The sequence below is a fragment of the Xiphophorus hellerii genome, chromosome 14, assembly GCF_003331165.1.
Source record: "Xiphophorus hellerii strain 12219 chromosome 14, Xiphophorus_hellerii-4.1, whole genome shotgun sequence".
Classification (NCBI taxonomy): domain Eukaryota; kingdom Metazoa; phylum Chordata; class Actinopteri; order Cyprinodontiformes; family Poeciliidae; genus Xiphophorus; species Xiphophorus hellerii.
This window is the reverse complement of record NC_045685.1, coordinates 23648215-23668651: the sequence shown is the minus strand read 5'-3', so window position 1 is coordinate 23668651 and position 20437 is coordinate 23648215. Positions and strand designations below refer to the sequence as shown.

General features: G+C 39.6%; 3 protein-coding genes across 3 annotated transcripts in view; all 3 read left to right on the top strand.

Moving 5' to 3' along the window:
- LOC116733095 (oocyte zinc finger protein XlCOF6-like) overlaps window positions 1-20437 on the top strand; it is a 778765-nt gene that overhangs the window by 713467 nt on the left and 44861 nt on the right. The window lies entirely within an intron of this gene.
- LOC116733097 (zinc finger protein 260-like) lies at window positions 9508-15471 on the top strand. The gene is made up of 2 exons (XM_032583803.1): window positions 9508-9561; window positions 11539-15471. The coding sequence occupies exons 1-2, from the start codon at window positions 9519-9521 to the stop codon at window positions 13812-13814; spliced, it is 2319 nt and encodes a 772-aa protein (XP_032439694.1). The 5' UTR covers window positions 9508-9518; the 3' UTR covers window positions 13815-15471.
- Window positions 17841-20395, top strand: LOC116733057 (gastrula zinc finger protein XlCGF8.2DB-like). The gene is made up of 3 exons (XM_032583747.1): window positions 17841-17869; window positions 18886-20344; window positions 20392-20395. Exons 2-3 carry the CDS (start codon window positions 19368-19370, stop codon window positions 20393-20395), a joined length of 981 nt encoding a protein of 326 aa, XP_032439638.1. The 5' UTR covers window positions 17841-17869; window positions 18886-19367.

Here is a 20437-nt window from a genome sequence, read left to right as displayed (position 1 = left end):
TTCATTTCAAAGGGCCAAACTAATCCCATGTGTAACAGTGCTTTGGATGAAAAAGTCAAATAAAGCCAAAAAGAGCAATTACATGATGTAAAAATATTCAAGGCTTTTATTTTGAAATTTTTGTTAAGCTTCATTTCAAAGGGCCAAACTAATCCCATGTGTAACAGTTACTGAGTTAAATCAGTTATATACAGCCCATAGCAGCAAGTAGTTATAAAGCCCAGTTCAGTCCTGATCTGTTTCAACTGAGCGGTCCACTGTAGATAGAACTACAATGATGCGTATTTGTAGTCCAAACCAGCAGCCAATAGCCTCTTGAGATCCGTTGCTATGGCAAATAATGGTCTCAGCAGGTGTGAGCTCTGAGCTCTGAGCTGTCAAACACACAATTGTGTGTTTGAGCAAACACGTTTTACTGACAAAAAGCTTTGGAAACAAATCCTTCTTGTTCGGGAACCGTAATACATATTCGAAAAGCGTTTTAAGCGTATGACAGTTCAATGTGTCTTCTGCGATAGTCCCGAGATTCATATCTGTACCTCACTCAGAACATTTACAGCGATGAGAGAAAGAAATGTTGTGCCCAGATCTGAACCGAGATCGGCTGTCACTGTAATTTGAGCAAAAATGAGAAAGTTTGGGTCGCTTAGAGGCAAATTGTGGACAAACCGTAACTGGTATCGACGAGCCGTCTTCACTTTCGAAGAGATCACAGACGTATCTACAAAATGAAATTTGAATGGCATTTCTAGGTGAATTTGTGACGACACAGAAAATCCTCAAAAATAGGGTATTTCTAGGATTATTCCCATTGACTTATAATGGGGTTTTTTTCGTAGTTTTTTGCGAATTATGTCGCCACGTTAAGCCCAAATCCCACCACAAGTAATAGCTCCAATGGCGTGAATTTTCTGCACGTTTTGATACCTCATTTGTAGGTGTGCACCCAGCGGTATGAGCCGCATTAACGGTGACGGAAGAAAAATAAAGAATTATAATAAAGAGACACTTTGTTGGGTGTAGAGTAATAGGTTCCTGCCATTGCTTTGCATGGCAGGCCCCAATAATAAAGAAACTTTTCTTGGGAGAATAGCAATAGGTTCCTGCCATTGCTTTGCATGGCAGGCCCCAACAAGTTTTCACTGAGGCTCTGTAAGAGCCATATCAATGAAATAAGTAATTATTGATATGACAGGAGCAGCGGCTTTGACACTTAGGTGTGTCGACGTGGGAGTGACGTCACCAGGTATGAATGGGAAGGATACTGGCTTTGTGTGTATGAGGAAGCGGTGAGCGGGGCGGTCAGTCCTTGCAAAGTTTGGAACCTGATCATCAAAATGGAATAAATCGATAATTGTGACAGAACAAAGAAGAGGTTTGGAGTTGATTGATAAACGGACAGATGAGATTCCCTGAGTTAACCCAGTGCGGCCCTTTAACATCATTAGTTTGTCGTGTTTTTAATAATAAAAACTTGTTAACAGTAAAAACTGTTTGGTGCAAAACACTGATTGAACATCGATTTATTTTTTACTGCATGTTTATGTCTGTTAAGGCTAAGATGGAGCGGCACTGAAAGCAGCTCTTTAAACCATTCAGACTACAAACACAACAGAGACACAATCAAAACTGTCAGATGATTTATTAACCGCGATAATAACTCAGAAATAGTCCAAATTATAATGTATTTTTATTTCTTTCCTACTTACGGAAGGTTTCTGTTTATATCGTAGGTTTGTGGTGCCTTTCTATCCTAAAGAAAGATATAAAACTTCAGATATTTCACAAAAAGATACCAGTATTCATGGAAATACCTCACATAACCTTATATTAAAGCATAAAGTACGGCGCCCACCGTAGGAAAGGCTTGCAGTATTCAATTATGCTGCATAACTGACCAGTACAGTATTGCGAGGTAACGCAAAACCTTTTGCGAGGGAACGCAAAAGGTTTTGCGAGGGAACGCAAAAGTTGAAATAGGACGTTTATCTAACAACCAAAACTTTCACTTTATTCTGTCAGTTTCATCTTTTCATTTAAAATGGTTTTTATCTTGAAGTAACAATGGATGTGAATGTTTTCAGATTTAGACTTGTAAAGCTGTTATTGTATGGCTATTCCTGATGCTTTGTTTTATTTCATTAATTTTGGTCAGAGGATGCATGTTAGCTGTAACTATATGAACTGTTGGCGTAGGTATATTTTTGGGCCTAAACAATTCCTCGAGTGATTTGAGTACCTCGATTATTAAAGTCCCTCGAGAAAAATGTATCTGCCTCTAAGGTTCATTAAATTGTATTTTATTATGTAATGCACGGTTTTGCGGCTGGGTCGTTATTTGCATTGCGCAGCACTCTCACTTCCGCCTGAGTTGTGGACGAACGCGAACCTTAGCAGCAAAAAGTCCAATTTTCAAGTTCAACCTGGGAGGATTTTACTGATTCATGATAATGTCTGCGATTTTGTGCATCGGGGGACCAATGAGCATCCTTAAAATGTCGGGAGCGTTCCCTGGAGAACGGCAGCTGTTCTCCGGGAGCTGCTTGTTCAGAGCGACCAGCACGGCGGGATTATTTATACATGTGAGCAGATAGACTGAACACTGCGGGCGGCTGTGCTTTACACGAGTAGCTTTACGGACGAACCAGAAAATAAATTTCCTATCATCCCAGTCGCCACTAACGGGTGGCGTTGCATACCTTTGTGGTGCCTTTCTATCCTAAAGAAAGATATAAAACTTCAGATATTTCACAAAAAGATACCAGTATTCATGGAAATACCTCACATAACCTTATATTAAAGCATAAAGTACGGCGCCCACCGTAGGAAAGGCTTGCAGTATTCAATTATGCTGCATAACTGACCAGTACAGTATTGCGAGGTAACGCAAAACCTTTTGCGAGGGAACGCAAAAGGTTTTGCGAGGGAACGCAAAAGTTTTGCGAGGTAACGCAAAAGTTTTGCGAGGTAACGCAAAAGAAAAAAAAATCCCCATGTCCCCTAGAGGGCTCCGTAGATATCTACATATGCAGGTTTTTAAAAAAAAACACACGCACATTTTTCCTCATGGTCAGAAGATAAATTGGACCTGAACTTAGAATTACCAAAATCTCTGATTTGTTACATGCCAGAAAACATAGAAAGAATGTCAATAATTTGTTTTGACCGATTTTCATACATAAAACTTTCTAATTTTAGAATAATCCAAGAAAAGGCTGCATAGATGCATAAAGGTATTAACGTGAAAGGTTCACTATTTGACTCAAAATTAAAAGGTTTTTTGTGTGTTTTGGTCTAGAGCTCCGTCAGTGCTGGGCGTGTAAAGACGACGGGGTTCTCAATGAGCTCAGCAACCTGGAGGGCAACTCCACTTTAGAAGAGCAACCAGAACATCAAGAGTTCAAAGAGGAAGAGAAGCAACTCTGCGTCAGTCAGGATGAAGAGCAGCTTGTACTGAGACAGGAGACTGATGACAATTTGGTGATTCCTTCTACTGCGCAAAGAATCTGCAATGAAACAGAACCACAGAGGAACCAACTCATCTCTCATGGCTCTTCTGAAGATGAGAACCAGGATCAGGAAAAAAGCAATTGTGAAGACTCAGGAAAAAAGAGAGATAAAAAACAGAAACGTCAGAGATATCAGAAAACCAAACAGCAAAAAGGTAAAACTGAGAGTTCAAAACAGAAAACACAGAATAAAGCTCATCCAGACCAAAAACAATATTCTTGTAAAATCTGTGATGAAGCCTTTTCTCAAAGCAGTTCCTTGACAACACACATGAGAACTCACATGGACAAGAAGCCTTTCACATGTTCAACCTGTGGAAAAAGCTTCCAAAAGAAATATCATTTGCTTCGTCACATGATGATTCACACAGGAGAGAAGCCTTTTTCATGTGTGACTTGTGGAAAAAGTTTCATAACCAAACCTGAGGTAGTTAGTCACATGAGGATTCACACAGGTGAGAGGCCTTTTTCATGTGTGATCTGTGGAAAAAGCTTCCAAAACAAATCTAATTTGCTTCGTCACATGAAGATTCACACAGGAGAGAGGCCTTTCTCATGCGAGACCTGTGGAAAAGGATTCCGGTCCAAGCCTCAGTTACTTCATCACAGGAGGATTCACACAGATGAGAGGCCTTTCTCATGCGAGACCTGTGGAAAAGGATTCCGGTCCAAGCCTCAGTTACTTCGTCACAGGAGGATTCACACAGATGAGAGGCCTTTCTCATGCGAGACCTGTGGAAAAGGATTCCGGTCCAAGCCTCAGTTACTTTGTCACAGGAGGATTCACACAGATGAGAGGCCTTTCTCATGCGAGAACTGTGGAAAAGCATTCCGGTCCAAGCCTCAGTTACTTTTTCACATGAAGATTCATACAGGTGAGAGACCTTTCTCATGTGGGACTTGTGGAAAACGTTTCTATCGACAATGCAGTCTAACTCGTCACATGAGAATTCATACAGGTGAGAAGCCTTTCAAATGTACACACTGTGGAAAAAGTTTCAGAAACAGAAGTGGTTTATATCCTCACATGACAACGCATACTAATGAGAAGCCTTACTCTTGTGGGACTTGTGGAAAAAGGTTTCGTCACAAAGACACTTTAACTAGTCACATGAGGACTCATACAGGTGAAAGGCCTTTTTCATGTGGGACCTGTGGAAAAAGTTACAAAATCAGAAACAGTTTAATTGGACACATACAGACACATACTAGTGAGAGGCTTTTCTCTTGTGGGACTTGTGGAAAAAGGTTCAGTCAAAAACAGCATTTAACTTCTCACATGTGGACTCATACAAGTGAGAAGCCATTCTCTTGTGGGACCTGTGGAAAAGTTTTCAATAAAAAAGGTTATTTAAATGATCATATGAGGACTCATACAGGTGAAAAGCCTTTCTCTTGTGGGACTTGTGGAAAATGTTTCCACCTAAAAAACATTTTAACTTCTCATATGAGGATTCATACAGATGAGAAGGCATGTTTTTGTGGGACTTGTGGAAAAAGTTTCCGTTGGCAAAGCAGTTTAACTGGTCACATGAAGACTCACACAGGTCAGAAGCCTTTCTTATGTGGGACTTGTGGAAAAAGTTTTCGTTGCCAAAGCAGTTTAACTCGTCACATGAAGACTCACACAGATCAGAAGCCTTTTGTATGTGGGACTTGTGGAAAAAGTTTCCGTTGGCAAAGCAGTTTAACTGGTCACATGAAGACTCACACAGATCAGAAGCCTTTCTTATGTGGGACTTGTGGAAAAAGTTTTCGTTGCCAAAGCAGTTTAACTCGTCACATGAAGACTCACACAGATCAGAAGCCTTTCTTATGTGAGACTTGTGGAAAAAGTTTTTGTTGCCAAAGCAGTTTAACTCGTCACATCATGCTTCACACAGGTCAGAAGCCTTTTGTATGTGGGACTTGTGGAAAAAGTTTCCGTTGGCAAAGCAATTTAACTGGTCACATGAAGACTCATACAGGAGGATCAGAATAATCTGACCCTCAAGTACCAAAACACACTAACTCACAGCTTGGAAGCAGAGTAATTACAGCTGGGTAACATTTCTATAATGTAGCAGCTTGGAGAAGAAAACCAGTTGAAATAGGACGTTTATCTAACAACCAAAACTTTCACTTTATTCTGTCAGTTTCATCTTTTCATTTAAAATGGTTTTTATCTTGAAATAACAATGGATGTGAATGTTTTCAGATTTAGACTTGTAAAGCTGTTATTGTATGGCTATTCCTTATGCTTTGTTTTATTTCATTAATTTTGGTCAGAGGATGCATGTTAGCTGTAACTATATGAACTGTTGGCGTAGGTATATTTTTGGGCCTAAACAATTCCTCGAGTGATTTGAGTACCTCGATTATTAAAGTCCCTCGAGAAAAATGTATCTGCCTCTAAGGTTCATTAAATTGTATTTTATTATGTAATGCACGGTTTTCCGGCTGGGTCGTTATTTGCATTGCGCAGCACTCTCACTTCCGCCTGAGTTGTGGACGAACGCGAACCTTAGCAGCATAAGGTCCAATTTTCAAGTTTAGCCTGGGAGGATTTTACTGATTCATGATAATGTCTGGGTTTTTGTGCATCGGGGGACCAATGAGCATCCTTAAAATGTCGGGAGCGTTCCCTGGAGAACGGCAGCTGTTCTCCGGGAGCTGCTTGTTCAGAGCGACCAGCATGGCGGGATTATTTATACATGTGAGCAGATAGACTGAACACTGCGGGCGGCTGTGCTTTACACGAGTAGCTTTACGGACGAACCAGAAAATAAATTTCCTATCATCCCAGTCGCCACTAACGGGTGGCGTTGCATACCTGGTAGATGTTTGTGTGTGTGACGAACGACGGTGCCAAATCCCGTTGTTGTGCTGAACGTAAACTATAAATGTCTGGGCAATAATACATAAACCAAAAACTGGAGTATAGACATTTTTTATAAGTGTATTTGTGAGCCTGCCTCTTTATTATTAAAATGAATATAATTTCAGATTCTTGTATAACTTTTCTTCAGGTTAACTTGGAAAGTGAGTTATTGTTGTTACAAGTTAATTTTCTAAACTACAGAAAAGTTATTGTTAGGGAAGTTCAAATGTGAAAAATTGGACTGTTGATATGCAATAGTGATACTGCTGTTAGATTTACCAATGTTTTTTTTTATCCGACTACTTGATTAATTGTAAGAGTAATCGATGGATTACTCGATTACTAAAATATTTGTTTACAACAGCCCTAGTATATTTTGATTACATTTTTCACTCTAAAGTTGAATCTAAATATATATTACTTTTTCATTAGTTTCTCGAGTTTTTGATTCAGGGAGAAAATACTGTTGATCATATGATGGCAACAATGCAGATGTTTCTACGTTTTGCTAAGTTGTGATAAAACCAAAGATGTTTTCCCTTTTTTTGTTAAAACATCTGCATCGACTTTATTCTCGCTAAGTTTACTGTAAATTGAAGTTGTATTTTATTCATGTGACTTTTTTAAAATCTATAAAACAGTATTTGTTTGAGAATTTTTTTATTGTTTAGGATGTTAGAAAATGTATTGGTGATATAGATTCAATTTCAGATAGAAATGTGACCAGCAAAAACTGTTTCCATGCCATTCTTTTATAATAAAGTTTTTATAATAAAGTGTTTTTTAACCATTATTATGGGGTTTGTCTTTTTTCAGTTCAGTAGTGGATGTAAAAGTTCCTGCTTTTTGAGTCTTTTCTCTCATAATTTCTCCCAAGTATCTCTTTTTTTAGCATAATTTATTTAAGAATATCCATTATTATGAATCCAGCATATATGCATCTATGTACATGTAGATGATCGTCGACTTCAGGAAGAACCGGCCCAGCCACGCTCCGCTGCTCATCAACAGCTCGGCTGTGGAGGTGGTCAGCAGCACCAAATTCCTGGGGGTGCACATCACTAACGACCTCACCTGGACTGTGAACACCACGTCTCTGGTCAAGAGGGCACAGAAACGTTTGTATTTCCTGCGGAGGATGAGAAGAGCACACCTGCCCCCGCCCATCCTCAAGACGTTCTACAGAAGCACCATAGAGAGCATTCTGACCAGCTGCCTCTCTGTGTGGTGTGGAAGCTGCAGCGCCTCCGACTGGAAGAACGTGAGGAGAGTGGTGCGGACAGCAGAGAGGATCATCGGGGCCCCCCTTCCCTCCATTCAGGACATTTCATCCCAGCGCTGCGTGTCCCGAGGCCGAAACATCCTCAGTGACCCCTCACACCCCCACCATGGACTGTTCTCCCTGCTGCCCTCTGGAAAGAGGTTCCGCAGCATCCGGTGCAGGTCCACCTGGTTCCGAAACAGCTTTTTCCCACTTGCCATCAGACTGCTGAACTCTTAACTGGACTGCACTCAAAATCTGGTCTCCACTTTATACCTTGCACATGTACAGAGCTAAATAACTTCTATTTTACTGTCAGTCCTGCACTTTATATTTTATATTTAGATTTATATTCATATTTTATACTGTATTTTATTTTATTCTGGAGTAACCTCACAACATTGGAACCTCAAAACATTGTCCTGAGCCGTATGCAACGAAATTTCGTTCTGTATACACACTGTGCATGTAAAATGATAATAAAGTCAGTCTAAGTCTAAGTATGTACACATGGATAATACAACAGCAAAGAAAAAAGGATTAGTGTCTCGACAAATTTCCATTTCAGTCATTGATATCTCTCAGAAAAGTCCTCATGGGTTCACATGAATGGTAGGTGCATCGATCCAGCGTCTTCCATCAAAAAGAAGAGAAACATACAAACAGAGGGGACTGACGGCTTCTTATAAACGGCTTCTTATAAACCAAATTATGTTCAGGCCTTTGTTTCACCTGTGGCTGTTTTAAAGTTGGTATTGTATGGTTGGTATTCTAAACAAATGTCAATAAGAAAGAATCTGAATCGAAGGTACGTTTAAATGTACATGTTTGAGATTGAAAGCCATTGTGCAGCAGTTTTCAGAAGAGTTAAATTTGAAGTCCAGTCCAGAACCGTTGCTTCAGCTCTGCAAGGATCAAGCAGATGTAGAAAATAATTCATCCCATGCAGTGCGCCATTTTATTATGTCTTTAATAACTACTTGTCCTTCATTGCTGTCATCAAATGCGATGTTACAGATTGACCAGCAGATGTCGCCCTATTCAAATTTACCAAATGCATCGAAACGCTGGAATCAATTCAACATAAGTGCTACATAGAGAACCAGAAACAACGATGCAAACAAAGATTTTCAGTAAGAAAATCTGCTAAAAACATTTTGTTAGTAAGAATCCTGAACCCTGAATGAGAATGATAACTAGGACATTTTAATAAGCTATGAAACTGTGTTGCCTTTTGCATGTTTTCACATCCAACTGTGGACTTTAAAGTTTCTTTTAAACGGAATCATTTCTGAAAAACATCTGAGGTGAAACTAAATTTGGTTTTGCTGTTGAATGTGTTAGTATCACCTAAATAATTACTCAGTACAGGTGGCTCAGTGTGTACATAACAAACATTAGAAATTATAACACAGGATCCACGGAGTTGATTTTTTTTGACATTATAGATGATGAATAATCGCAAAAAGGCGCTCAGATAAATTACAAACACACATAATAAAATCCTAAAACAAGTAAATGCAACGCGGGTGAAGCAGCAGCGGTTTAGTGCCTTATCTATCCGGAAGCAGAGGATCCACATCCGGAATCAGTCACGTGGTACGGCCCTCTCGCTCGGCGTCAAACGTCACATCCTGCTCCATGAACACAAGATTCATAAAAATCCTCCTGGTTTAGTCGACACGTGTCCCGAAGCCTCGGCACAAAAAGCACGTCGCTAGTTTTAGGTAAATATCTGAGTATTTGAGTGTTTTCAGTGAAAATATCTTCAGTTCCGCCTCAGAGAGAGTTTATCAACGAGCAGGTAACTCCTGCTGGAGAAACATTCACAGAGTGGAAAGAAATCAACGTCAAGATGGAGGAAGAAATGGAGGATCAGCGCAGACTGATGGATTTTACCCGGATACCGAGGATCATCTTACACCGGATAGGTACGAAACACCTTCACGTTTTACTGATGACATGAGGCGCGAAACGGACAAAAGCTGGAGGAAATACAGGAGACAGATTAAAGGAAACAATGTTTGAAACCGAATTAGTATGAATGTTTTACAGAAATAAATTAACTGATAAGACAGAAACAGAGCGCTGGTTGGACTTATTCCATAAAGTGCATCAGCGTTTGCTATGGCAGGCCGTTCTATCATTAAATGGCTTTACCAAACTTTCATACTGTATATCTGACATTAGTTTCCGACTAGATATATTTAAACAATATAATTATAATATAATAATAATAACAATATAATTATGGCTTTGATCAGACAAAATATGTCTTTGAGGTATATTTAATTACATCCTGACTAGTCAAAGTAAAGTTGAGTTATCCCACGTTTTGTTCCAAATACATGTTTTGTCTAATTGTGGAATAAAATAATTATTCACAGTGTGTTTACTTTTATCAAACAATTTATTAATCCTTTTCAGCATTAATGCATTTCTATATTTTTTACTTATACAAGTTGAAGTGTTTTTCTGTAGAGGCTGCAACTCTCAGCAGGGAGCAGGAATCGGTTGAACAGGATGTGGTTAATAACCGCACTCTGCTGCAGAGACAGCCTGCGGTGTTTGTTCCACTTTGACAGTTCAGCAGCTCACTTCTTCATATCAGGCTCCTGGCAACTGACAAAGACAGATAGTTTTCACACCCTGCGGTTTAAACTATTGAACCCAGGGCGCCAGGAAATAAGAATATGATCAAAGCAGGTATTGGAAACTAAACCTTGTCCTTCATTACTCAGTTGTGGTTACTGAGTATGTAAAGATGTTCCGTCTGATCACCTTTGTGACAGAAACTAAGTGTTTTTCTTTTCTTTGAATATGTAAATCTCTTAAGTTTCTTAGTATTGTTGACACCTCCCAGGTTGTGCATGAAGAGGCTATAAAGTTAGAGTGTGCCTCTGTTAGAGTTTAGAACTCTACTAACAGCATTACTGTTGTTTGTTCTCCATCTATAGATCCAAATAAATCTGTTTTTGTTCTCTAATTTTGATCTTGGTCTCAGAGTTTTTTCAAACTCCACATAATCATAGCGTTCTTATAGATATCTTAAAATATATCTAATCATAAACTAATTTCAGATTTTGGGCCACAGGTAGACAAGGATAAAGGAGGCAGAGAAACTGTTCAATAAACAGGAGAAGGATTGATTCTGGGTTTTATATCTTTATTGAAAGACCAGCAGCGTTCGAAGACTCTGCAACTGAAACTAGTCAGAGGCAGAGAACAGAAATGAGATGCACACAATTATCTCTACACGTCACACTTAACTGCACATAAGTGTGAGAAAGATAAGAGAAGGAAAACCGACTTTAGTCGAATGCAGAACTGATGGACCGGTTTGGAGTTGAGGTTGCAGTGCACAGCGGTCTCAACGTACAGCAGAGCGATGCTGAGGTCTGAAGGCCGATTGAGGTTCCAGTAACAAAGAACTGCTGCTAATGCAAAGGAGGATTGATATGGACTGAGTCGAGCTGCTGTGTGAATATCTGTCAGGGAGCCACTCAGTTAACATATTGGCATTTTGTTTGCTCACCTGGATGTCCATGACATGTTTTGACTGACATCTAGTTCATTAGAAGAATCACTTTTGTTAAGTTATTTTTCCAAACTTACAGTTAAAGTGAGATATCTTCATATGCGGGTTTTAAAAAAAAACACACGCACATTTTTCCTCATGGTCAGAAGATAAATTGGACCTGAACTTAGAATTACCAAAATCTCTTATTTGCTACATGCCAGAAAACATTGGAAGAATGTCAATAATTTGTTTTGACCGATTTTCATACATAAAACGTTATAATTTTAGAATAGTCCAAGAAAAAGCTGCATAGATGCATAAAGGTATTAACGTTAAAGGTTGACTATTTGACTCAAAATTAAAAGGTTTTTTTTGTGTTTTGGTCCAGATCTCCGTCAGTGCTGGGCGTGTAAAGACGACGGGGTTCTCAATGAGCTCAGCAACCTGGAGGGCAACTCCACTTTAGAAGAGCAACCAGCACATCAACAGTTCAAAGAGGAAGAGAAGCAACTCTGCGTCAGTCAGGATGAAGAGCAGCTTGTGCTGATACAGGAGACTGATGACATTTTGGTGATTCCTTCTAAAATGCACAGAATCCGCAATGAAACAGAACCACAGAGGAACCAACTCATCTCTCATGGCTCTTCTGAAGATGAGAACCAGGATCAGGAAAAAAGCAATTGTGAAGACTCAGGAAAAAAGAGAGATAAAAAACAGAAACGTCAGAGATATCAGAAAACCAAACAGCAAAAAGGTAAAACTGAGAGTTCAAAACAGAAAACACAGAATAAAGCTCATCCAGACCAAAAACAATATTCTTGTAAAATCTGTGATGAAGCCTTTTCTCAAAGCAGTTCCTTGACAACACACATGAGAACTCACATGGACAAGAAGCTTTTCACATGTTCAACCTGTGGAAAAAGCTTCCAAAACAAATCTCATTTGCTTCGTCACATGATGATTCACACAGGAGAGAAGCCTTTTTCATGTGTGACTTGTGGAAGAAGTTTCATAACCAAACCTGAGGTAGTTAGTCACATGAAGATTCACACAGGAGAGAGGCCTTTCTCATGCGAGACCTGTGGAAAAGGATTCCGGTCCAAGCCTCAGTTACTTTGTCACAGGAGGATTCACACAGATGAGAGGCCTTTCTCATGCGAGAACTGTGGAAAAGCATTCCGGTCCAAGCCTCAGTTACTTTTTCACATGAAGATTCATACAGGTGAGAGACCTTTCTCATGTGGGACTTGTGGAAAAGGATTCCGGTCCAAGCCTCAGTTACTTTGTCACAGGAGGATTCACACAGATGAGAGGCCTTTCTCATGCGAGACCTGTGGAAAAGGATTCCGGTCCAAGCCTCAGTTACTTCGTCACAGGAGGATTCACACAGATGAGAGGCCTTTCTCATGCGAGACCTGTGGAAAAGGATTCCGGTCCAAGCCTCAGTTACTTTGTCACAGGAGGATTCACACAGATGAGAGGCCTTTCTCATGCGAGACCTGTGGAAAAGGATTCCGGTCCAAGCCTCAGTTACTTTGTCACAGGAGGATTCACACAGATGAGAGGCCTTTCTCATGCGAGACCTGTGGAAAAGGATTCCGGTCCAAGCCTCAGTTACTTCGTCACAGGAGGATTCACACAGATGAGAGGCCTTTCTCATGCGAGACCTGTGGAAAAGGATTCCGGTCCAAGCCTCAGTTACTTTGTCACAGGAGGATTCACACAGATGAGAGGCCTTTCTCATGCGAGAACTGTGGAAAAGCATTCCGGTCCAAGCCTCAGTTACTTTTTCACATGAAGATTCATACAGGTGAGAGACCTTTCTCATGTGGGACTTGTGGAAAACGTTTCTATCGACAATGCAGTCTAACTCGTCACATGAGAATTCATACAGGTGAGAAGCCTTTCAAATGTACACACTGTGGAAAAAGTTTCAGAAACAGAAGTGGTTTATATCCTCACATGACAACGCATACTAATGAGAAGCCTTACTCTTGTGGGACTTGTGGAAAAAGGTTTCGTCACAAAGACACTTTAACTAGTCACATGAGGACTCATACAGGTGAAAGGCCTTTTTCATGTGGGACCTGTGGAAAAAGTTACAAAATCAGAAACAGTTTAATTGGACACATACAGACACATACTAGTGAGAGGCTTTTCTCTTGTGGGACTTGTGGAAAAAGGTTCAGTCAAAAAAAGCATTTAACTTCTCATATGAGGATTCATACAGATGAGAAGGCATGTTTTTGTGGGACTTGTGGAAAAAGTTTCCGTTGGCAAAGCAGTTTAACTGTTCACATGAAGACTCACACAGATCAGAAGCCTTTCTTATGTGGGACTTGTGGAAAAAGTTTTCGTTGCCAAAGCAGTTTAACTCGTCACATGAAGACTCACACAGATCAGAAGCCTTTTGTATGTGGGACTTGTGGAAAAAGTTTCCGTTGGCAAAGCAGTTTAACTGGTCACATGAAGACTCACACAGATCAGAAGCCTTTTGTATGTGGGACTTGTGGAAAAAGTTTCCGTTGGCAAAGCAGTTTAACTGGTCACATGAAGACTCACACAGATCAGAAGCCTTTTGTATGTGGGACTTGTGGAAAAAGTTTCCGTTGGCAAAGCAATTTAACTGGTCACATGAAGACTCATACAGGAGGATCAGAATAATCTGACCCTCAAGTACCAAAACACACTAACTCACAGCTTGGAAGCAGAGTAATTACAGCTGGGTAACATTTCTATAATGTAGCAGCTTGGAGAAGAAAACCAGTTGAAATAGGACGTTTATCTAACAACCAAAACTTTCACTTTATTCTGTCAGTTTCATCTTTTCATTTAAAATGGTTTTTATCTTGAAATAACAATGGATGTGAATGTTTTCAGATTTAGACTTGTAAAGCTGTTATTGTATGGCTATTCCTTATGCTTTGTTTTATTTCTTTAATTTTGGTCAGAGGATGCATGTTAGCTGTAACTATATGAACTGTTGGCGTAGGTATATTTTTGGGCCTAAACAATTCCTCGAGTGATTTGAGTACCTCGATTATTAAAATTCCTCGAGGAAAATGTATCTGCCTCTAAGGTTCATTAAATTGTATTTTATTATGTAATGCACCGTTTTCCGGCTGGGTCGTTATTTGCATTGCGCAGCACTCTCACTTCCGCCTGAGTTGTGGACGAACGCGAACCTTAGCAGCATAAGGTCCAATTTTCAAGTTCAGCCTGGGAGGATTTTACTGATTCATGATAATGTCTGGGTTTTTGTGCATCGGGGGACCAATGAGCATCCTTAAAATGTCGGGAGCGTTCCCTGGAGTACGGCAGCTGTTCTCCGGGAGCTGCTTGTTCAGAGCGACCAGCACGGCGGGATTATTTATACATGTGAGCAGATAGACTGAACACTGCGGGCGGCTGTGCTTTACACGAGTAGCTTTACGGACGAACCAGAAAATAAATTTCCTATCATCCCAGTCGCCACTAACGGGTGGCGTTGCATACCTGGTAGATGTTTGTGTGTGTGACGAACGACGGTGCCAAATCCCGTCGTTGTGCTGAACGTAAACTATAAATGTCTGGGCAATAATACATAAACCAAAAACTGGAGTATAGACATATTTTATAAGTGTATTTGTGAGCCTGCCTCTTTATTATTAAAATGAATATAATTTCAGATTCTTGTATAACTTTTCTTCAGGTTAACTTGGAAAGTGAGTTATTATTGTTACAAGGTAATTTTCTAAACTACAGAAAAGTTATTGTTAGGGAAGTTCAAATGTGAAAAATTGGACTGTTGATATGCAATAGTGATACTGCTGTTAGATTTACCAATGTTTTTTTTTTTATCTGACTACTTGATTAATTGTAAGAGTAATCGATGGATTACTCGATTACTAAAATATTTGTTTACAACAGCCCTAGTATATTTTGATTACATTTTTCACTCTAAAGTTGAATCTAAATATATATTACTTTTTCATTAGTTTCTCGAGTTTTTGATTCAGGGAGAAAATACTGTTGATCACATGATGGCAACAATGCAGATGTTTCTACGTTTTGTTAAGTTGTGATAAAACCAAAGATGTTTTCCCTTTTTTTGTTAAAACATCTGCATCGACTTTATTCTCGCTAAGTTTACTGTAAATTGAAGTTGTATTTTATTCATGTGACTTTTTTAAAATCTATAAAACAGTATTTGTTTGAGAATTTTTTTATTGTTTAGGATGTTAGAAAATGTATTGGTGATATAGATTCAATTTCAGATAGAAATGTGACCAGCAAAAACTGTTTCCATGCCATTCTTTTATAATAAAGTGTTTTTTAACCATTATTATGGGGTTTGTCTTTTTTCAGTTCAGTAGTGGATGTAAAAGTTCCTGCTTTTTGAGTCTTTTCTCTCATAATTTCTCCCAAGTATCTCTTTTTTAACATAATTTATTTAAGAATATCCATTATTATGAATCCAGCATATATGCATCTATGTACATGTAGATGATCGTCGACTTCAGGAAGAACCGGCCCAGCCACGCTCCGCTGCTCATCAACAGCTCGGCTGTGGAGGTGGTCAGCAGCACCAAATTCCTGGGGGTGCACATCACTAACGACCTCACCTGGACTGTGAACACCACGTCTCTGGTCAAGAGGGCACAGAAACGCTTGTATTTCCTGCGGAGGATGAGAAGAGCACACCTGCCCCCGCCCATCCTCAAGACGTTCTACAGAAGCCCCATAGAGAGCATTCTGACCAGCTGCCTCTCTGTGTGGTGTGGAGGCTGCAGCGCCTCCTACTGGAAGAACGTGAGGAGAGTGGTGCGGACAGCAGAGAGGATCATCGGGGCCCCCCTTCCCTCCATTCAGGACATTTCATCCCAGCGCTGCGTGTCCCGAGGCCGAAACATCATCAGTGACCCCTCACACCCCCACCATGGACTGTTCTCCCTGCTGCCCTCTGGAAAGAGGTTCCGCAGCGTCCGGTGCAGGTCCACCAGGTTCCGAAACAGCTTTTTCCCACTTGCCATCAGACTGCTGAACTCTTAACTGGACTGCACTTAAAAACTGGTCTCCACTTTATACCTTCCACATGTACAGAGCTAAATAACTTCTATTTTACTGTCAGTCCTGCACTTTATATTTTATATTTATATCTATATTTTATATTGTATTTTATTTTATTCTGGAGTAACCTCACAACATTGGAACCTCAAATCATTGTTCTGAGCCGTATGCAACGAAATTTCGTTCTGTATACACACTGTGCATGTAAAATGATAATAAAGTTAGTCTAAGTCTAAGTCTAAGTATGTACACATGGATAATACAACAGCAAAGAAAAAAGGATTAGTGTCTCGACAAATTTCCATTTCAGTCATTGATATCTCTCAGAAAAGTCCTCATGGGCTCACATGAATGGTAGGTGCATCGATCCAGCGTCTTCCATCAAAAAGAAGAGAAACATACAAACAGAGGGGACTGACGGCTTCTTATAAACCAAATCATATCACAATTATGTTCAGGCCTTTGTTTCACCTGTGGCTGTTTTAAAGTTGGTATTGTATGGTTGGTATTCTAAACAAATGTCAATAAGAAAGAATCTGAATCGAAGGTACGTTTAAATGTACATGTTTGAGATTGAAAGCCATTGTGCAGCAGTTTTCAGAAGAGTTAAATTTGAAGTCCAGTCCAGAACCGTTGCTTCAGCTCTGCGAGGATCAAGCAGATGTAGAAAATAATTCATCCCATGCAGTGCGCCATTTTATTATGTCTTTAATAACTACTTGTCCTTCATTGCTGTCATCAAATGCAATGTTACAGATTGACCAGCAGATGTCGCCCTATTCAAATTTACCAAATGCATCGAAACGCTGGAATCAATTCAACATAAGTGATACATAGAGAACCAGAAACAACGATGCAAACAAAGATTTTCAGTAAGAAAATCTGCTAAAAACATTTTGTTAGTAAGAATCCTGAACCCTGAATGAGAATGATAACTAGGACATTTTAATAAGCTATGAAACTGTGTTGCCTTTTGCATGTTTTCACATCCAACTGTGGACTTTAAAGTTTCTTTTAAACGGAATCATTTCTGAAAAACATCTGAGGTGAAACTAAATTTGGTTTTGCTGTTGAATGTGTTAGTATCACCTAAATAATTACTCAGTACAGGTGGCTCAGTGTGTACATAACAAACATTAGAAATTATAACACAGGATCCACGGAGTTGATTTTTTTTTACATTATAGATGATGAATAATCGCAAAATGGCGCTCAGATAAATTACAAACACACATAATAAAATCCTAAAACAAGTAAATGCAACGCGGGTGAAGCAGCAGCGGTTTAGTGCCTTATCTATCCGGAAGCAGAGGATCCACATCCGGAATCAGTCACGTGGTACGGCCCTCTCGCTCGGCTTCAAATGTCACATCCTGCTCCATGAACACAAGATTCATAAAAATCCTCCTGGTTTAGTCGACACGTGTCCCGAAGCCTCGGCACAGAAAGCAGGTCGATAGTTTTAGGTAAATATCTCAGTATTTGAGTGTTTAAAGTAAAAATGTCTTCAGTTCCGCCTCAGAGAGAGTTTATCAACGAGCAGGTAACTCCTGCTGGAGAAACATTCACAGAGTTTAATGAAATCAACGTTAAGATGGAGGAAGAGATGGAGGATCAGCGCAGACTGATGGATTTTACCCGGATACCGAGGATCATCTTACACCGGATAGGTACGAAACACCTTCACGTTTTACTGATGACACGAGGCGCGAAACGGACAAAAGCTGGAGGAAATACAGGAGACAGATTAAAGGAAACAATGTTTGAAACTGAATTAGGATGAATGTTTTACTAAATTAACTGATAAGACAGAAACAGAGCGCTGGTTGGACTTATTCCATAAAGTGCATCAGCGTTTGCTATGGCAGGCCGTTTTATCATTAAATGGCTTTACCAAACTTTCATTCTGTATATCTGACATTAGTTTCCGACTAGATATATTTAAACAATATAATTATAATATAATAATAATAACAATATAATTATGGCTTTGATCAGACAAAATATGTCTTTGAGGTATATTTAATTACATCCTGACTAGAATAAATGACATCAGATTTACCATTAATATGGTGGTTTCAATTCAAGATATCTATAGTGTATTACTATCTGAAGCACATACTTCATATAATCAAATTATGACTAGTCAAAGTAAAGTTGAGTTATCCCACTTTTTGTTCCAAATACATGTTTTGTCTAATTGTGGAATAAAATAATTATTCACAGTGTGTTTACTTTTATCAAACAATTTATTAATCCTTTTCAACATTAATGCATTTCTATATTTTTTACTTATACAAGTTGAAGTGTTTTTCTGTAGAGGCTGCAACTCTCAGCAGGGAGCAGGAATCGGTTGAACAGGATGCGGTTACTAACCGCACTCTGCTGCAGAGACAGCCTGCGGTGTTTGTTCCACTTTGACAGTTCAGCAGCTCACTTCTTCATATCAGGCTCCTGGAAACTGACAAGGACAGATAGTTTTCACACCCTGCGGTTTAAACTATTGAACCCAGGGCGCCAGGAAATAAGAATATGATCAAAGCAGGTATTGACCGATTTTCATACATAAAACTTTCTAATTTTAGAATAGTCCAAGAAAAAGCTGCATAGATGCATAAAGGTATTAACGTTAAAGGTTGACTATTTGACTCAAAATTAAAAGTTTTTTTTGTGTGTTTTGGTCCAGATCTCTGTCAGTACTGGGCGTGTAAAGACAACGGGGTTCTCAATGAGCTCAGCAACCTGGAGGGCAACTCCACTTTAGAAGAGCAACCAGAACATCAACAGCTCAAAGAGGAAGAGAAGCAACTCTGCATCAGTCAGGATGAAGAGCAGCTTGTACTGAGACAGGAGACTGATGACATTTTGGTGATTCCTTCTACTGCGCGAAGAATCTGCAATGAAACAGAACCACAGAGGAACCAACTCATCTCTCATGGCTCTTCTGAAGATGAGAACCAGGATCAGGAAAAAAGCAATTGTGAAGACTCAGGAAAAAAGAGAGATAAAAAACAGAAACGTCAGAGATATCAGAAAACCAAACAGCAAAAAGGTAAAACTGAGAGTTCAAAACAGAAAACACAGAAGAAAGCTCACCCAGACCAAAAACAATATTCTTGTAAAATCTGTGATGAAGCCTTTTCTCAAAGCAGTTCCTTGACAACACACATGAGAACTCACATGGACAAGAAGCTTTTCACATGTTCAACCTGTGGAAAAAGCTTCCAAAACAAATCTCATTTGCTTCGTCACATGATGATTCACACAGGAGAGAAGCCTTTTTCATGTGTGACTTGTGGAAAAAGTTTCATAACCAAACCTGAGGTAGTTAGTCACATGAGGATTCACACAGGTGAGAGGCCTTTTTTATGTGTGACCTGTGGAAAAAGCTTCCAAAACAAATCTAATTTGCTTCGTCACATGAAGATTCACACAGGAGAGAGGCCTTTTTCATGTGTGACTTGTGGAAAAAGTTTCATAACCAAACCTGAGGTCGTTAGTCACATGAGGATTCACACAGGTGAGAGGCCTTTCTCATGCGAGACCTGTGGAAAAGGATTCCGGTCCAAGCCTCCGTTACTTCGTCACAGGAGGATTCACACAGATGAGAGGCCTTTCTCATGCGAGAACTGTGGAAAAGCATTCCGGTCCAAGAATGAGTTACTTCGTCACATGAAGATTCACACAGATGAGAGGCCTTTCTCATGTGTGACCTGTGGAAAAAGTTTCAGAGTCAAAGATAAGGTACTTTTTCACATGAAGATTCATACGGGTGAGAGACCTTTCTCATGTGTGATATGTGGAAAACGTTCCATAACCAAATCTCAGTTAGTTGTTCACATGAAGAATCACACATGTGAGCAGTCTTTCTCATGTACGCACTGTGAGAAAAGGTTTACTAGTAAAGCAAACTTAAATAGTCACATGGATATTCACACAGGTCAGAAGCCTTTCTCATGTGGGACTTGTGGAAAACGTTTCTATCGACAATGCATTCTAACTTGTCACATGAGAATTCATACAGGTGAGAAGCCTTTCAAATGTACAAGCTGTGGAAAAAGTTTCAGAAACAGAAGTGGTTTATATCGTCACATGATGACGCATGCTAATGAGAAGCCTTACTCTTGTGGGACTTGTGGAAAAAGGTTCCGTCAAAAAGGCACTTTAACTAGTCACATGAGGACTCATACAGATGAAAGGCCTTTCTCATGTGGGACCTGTGGAAAAAGTTATAAAAA

What these genes read in the sequence shown, in the direction of transcription:
- LOC116733057 (XM_032583747.1), top strand. Translation starts at nt 19,368, where the DNA reads ATGAGAACTCACATGGACAAGAAGCTTTTCACATGTTCAACCTGTGGA.
- LOC116733097 (XM_032583803.1), top strand. Translation starts at nt 9,519, where the DNA reads ATGGATTTTACCCGGATACCGAGGATCATCTTACACCGGATAG. An exon ending in GATCATCTTACACCGGATAG is followed by an intron (nt 9,562 to 11,538) that starts GTACGAAACACC and finishes GTTTTGGTCCAG; the next exon opens with ATCTCCGTCAGTGCTGGGCG.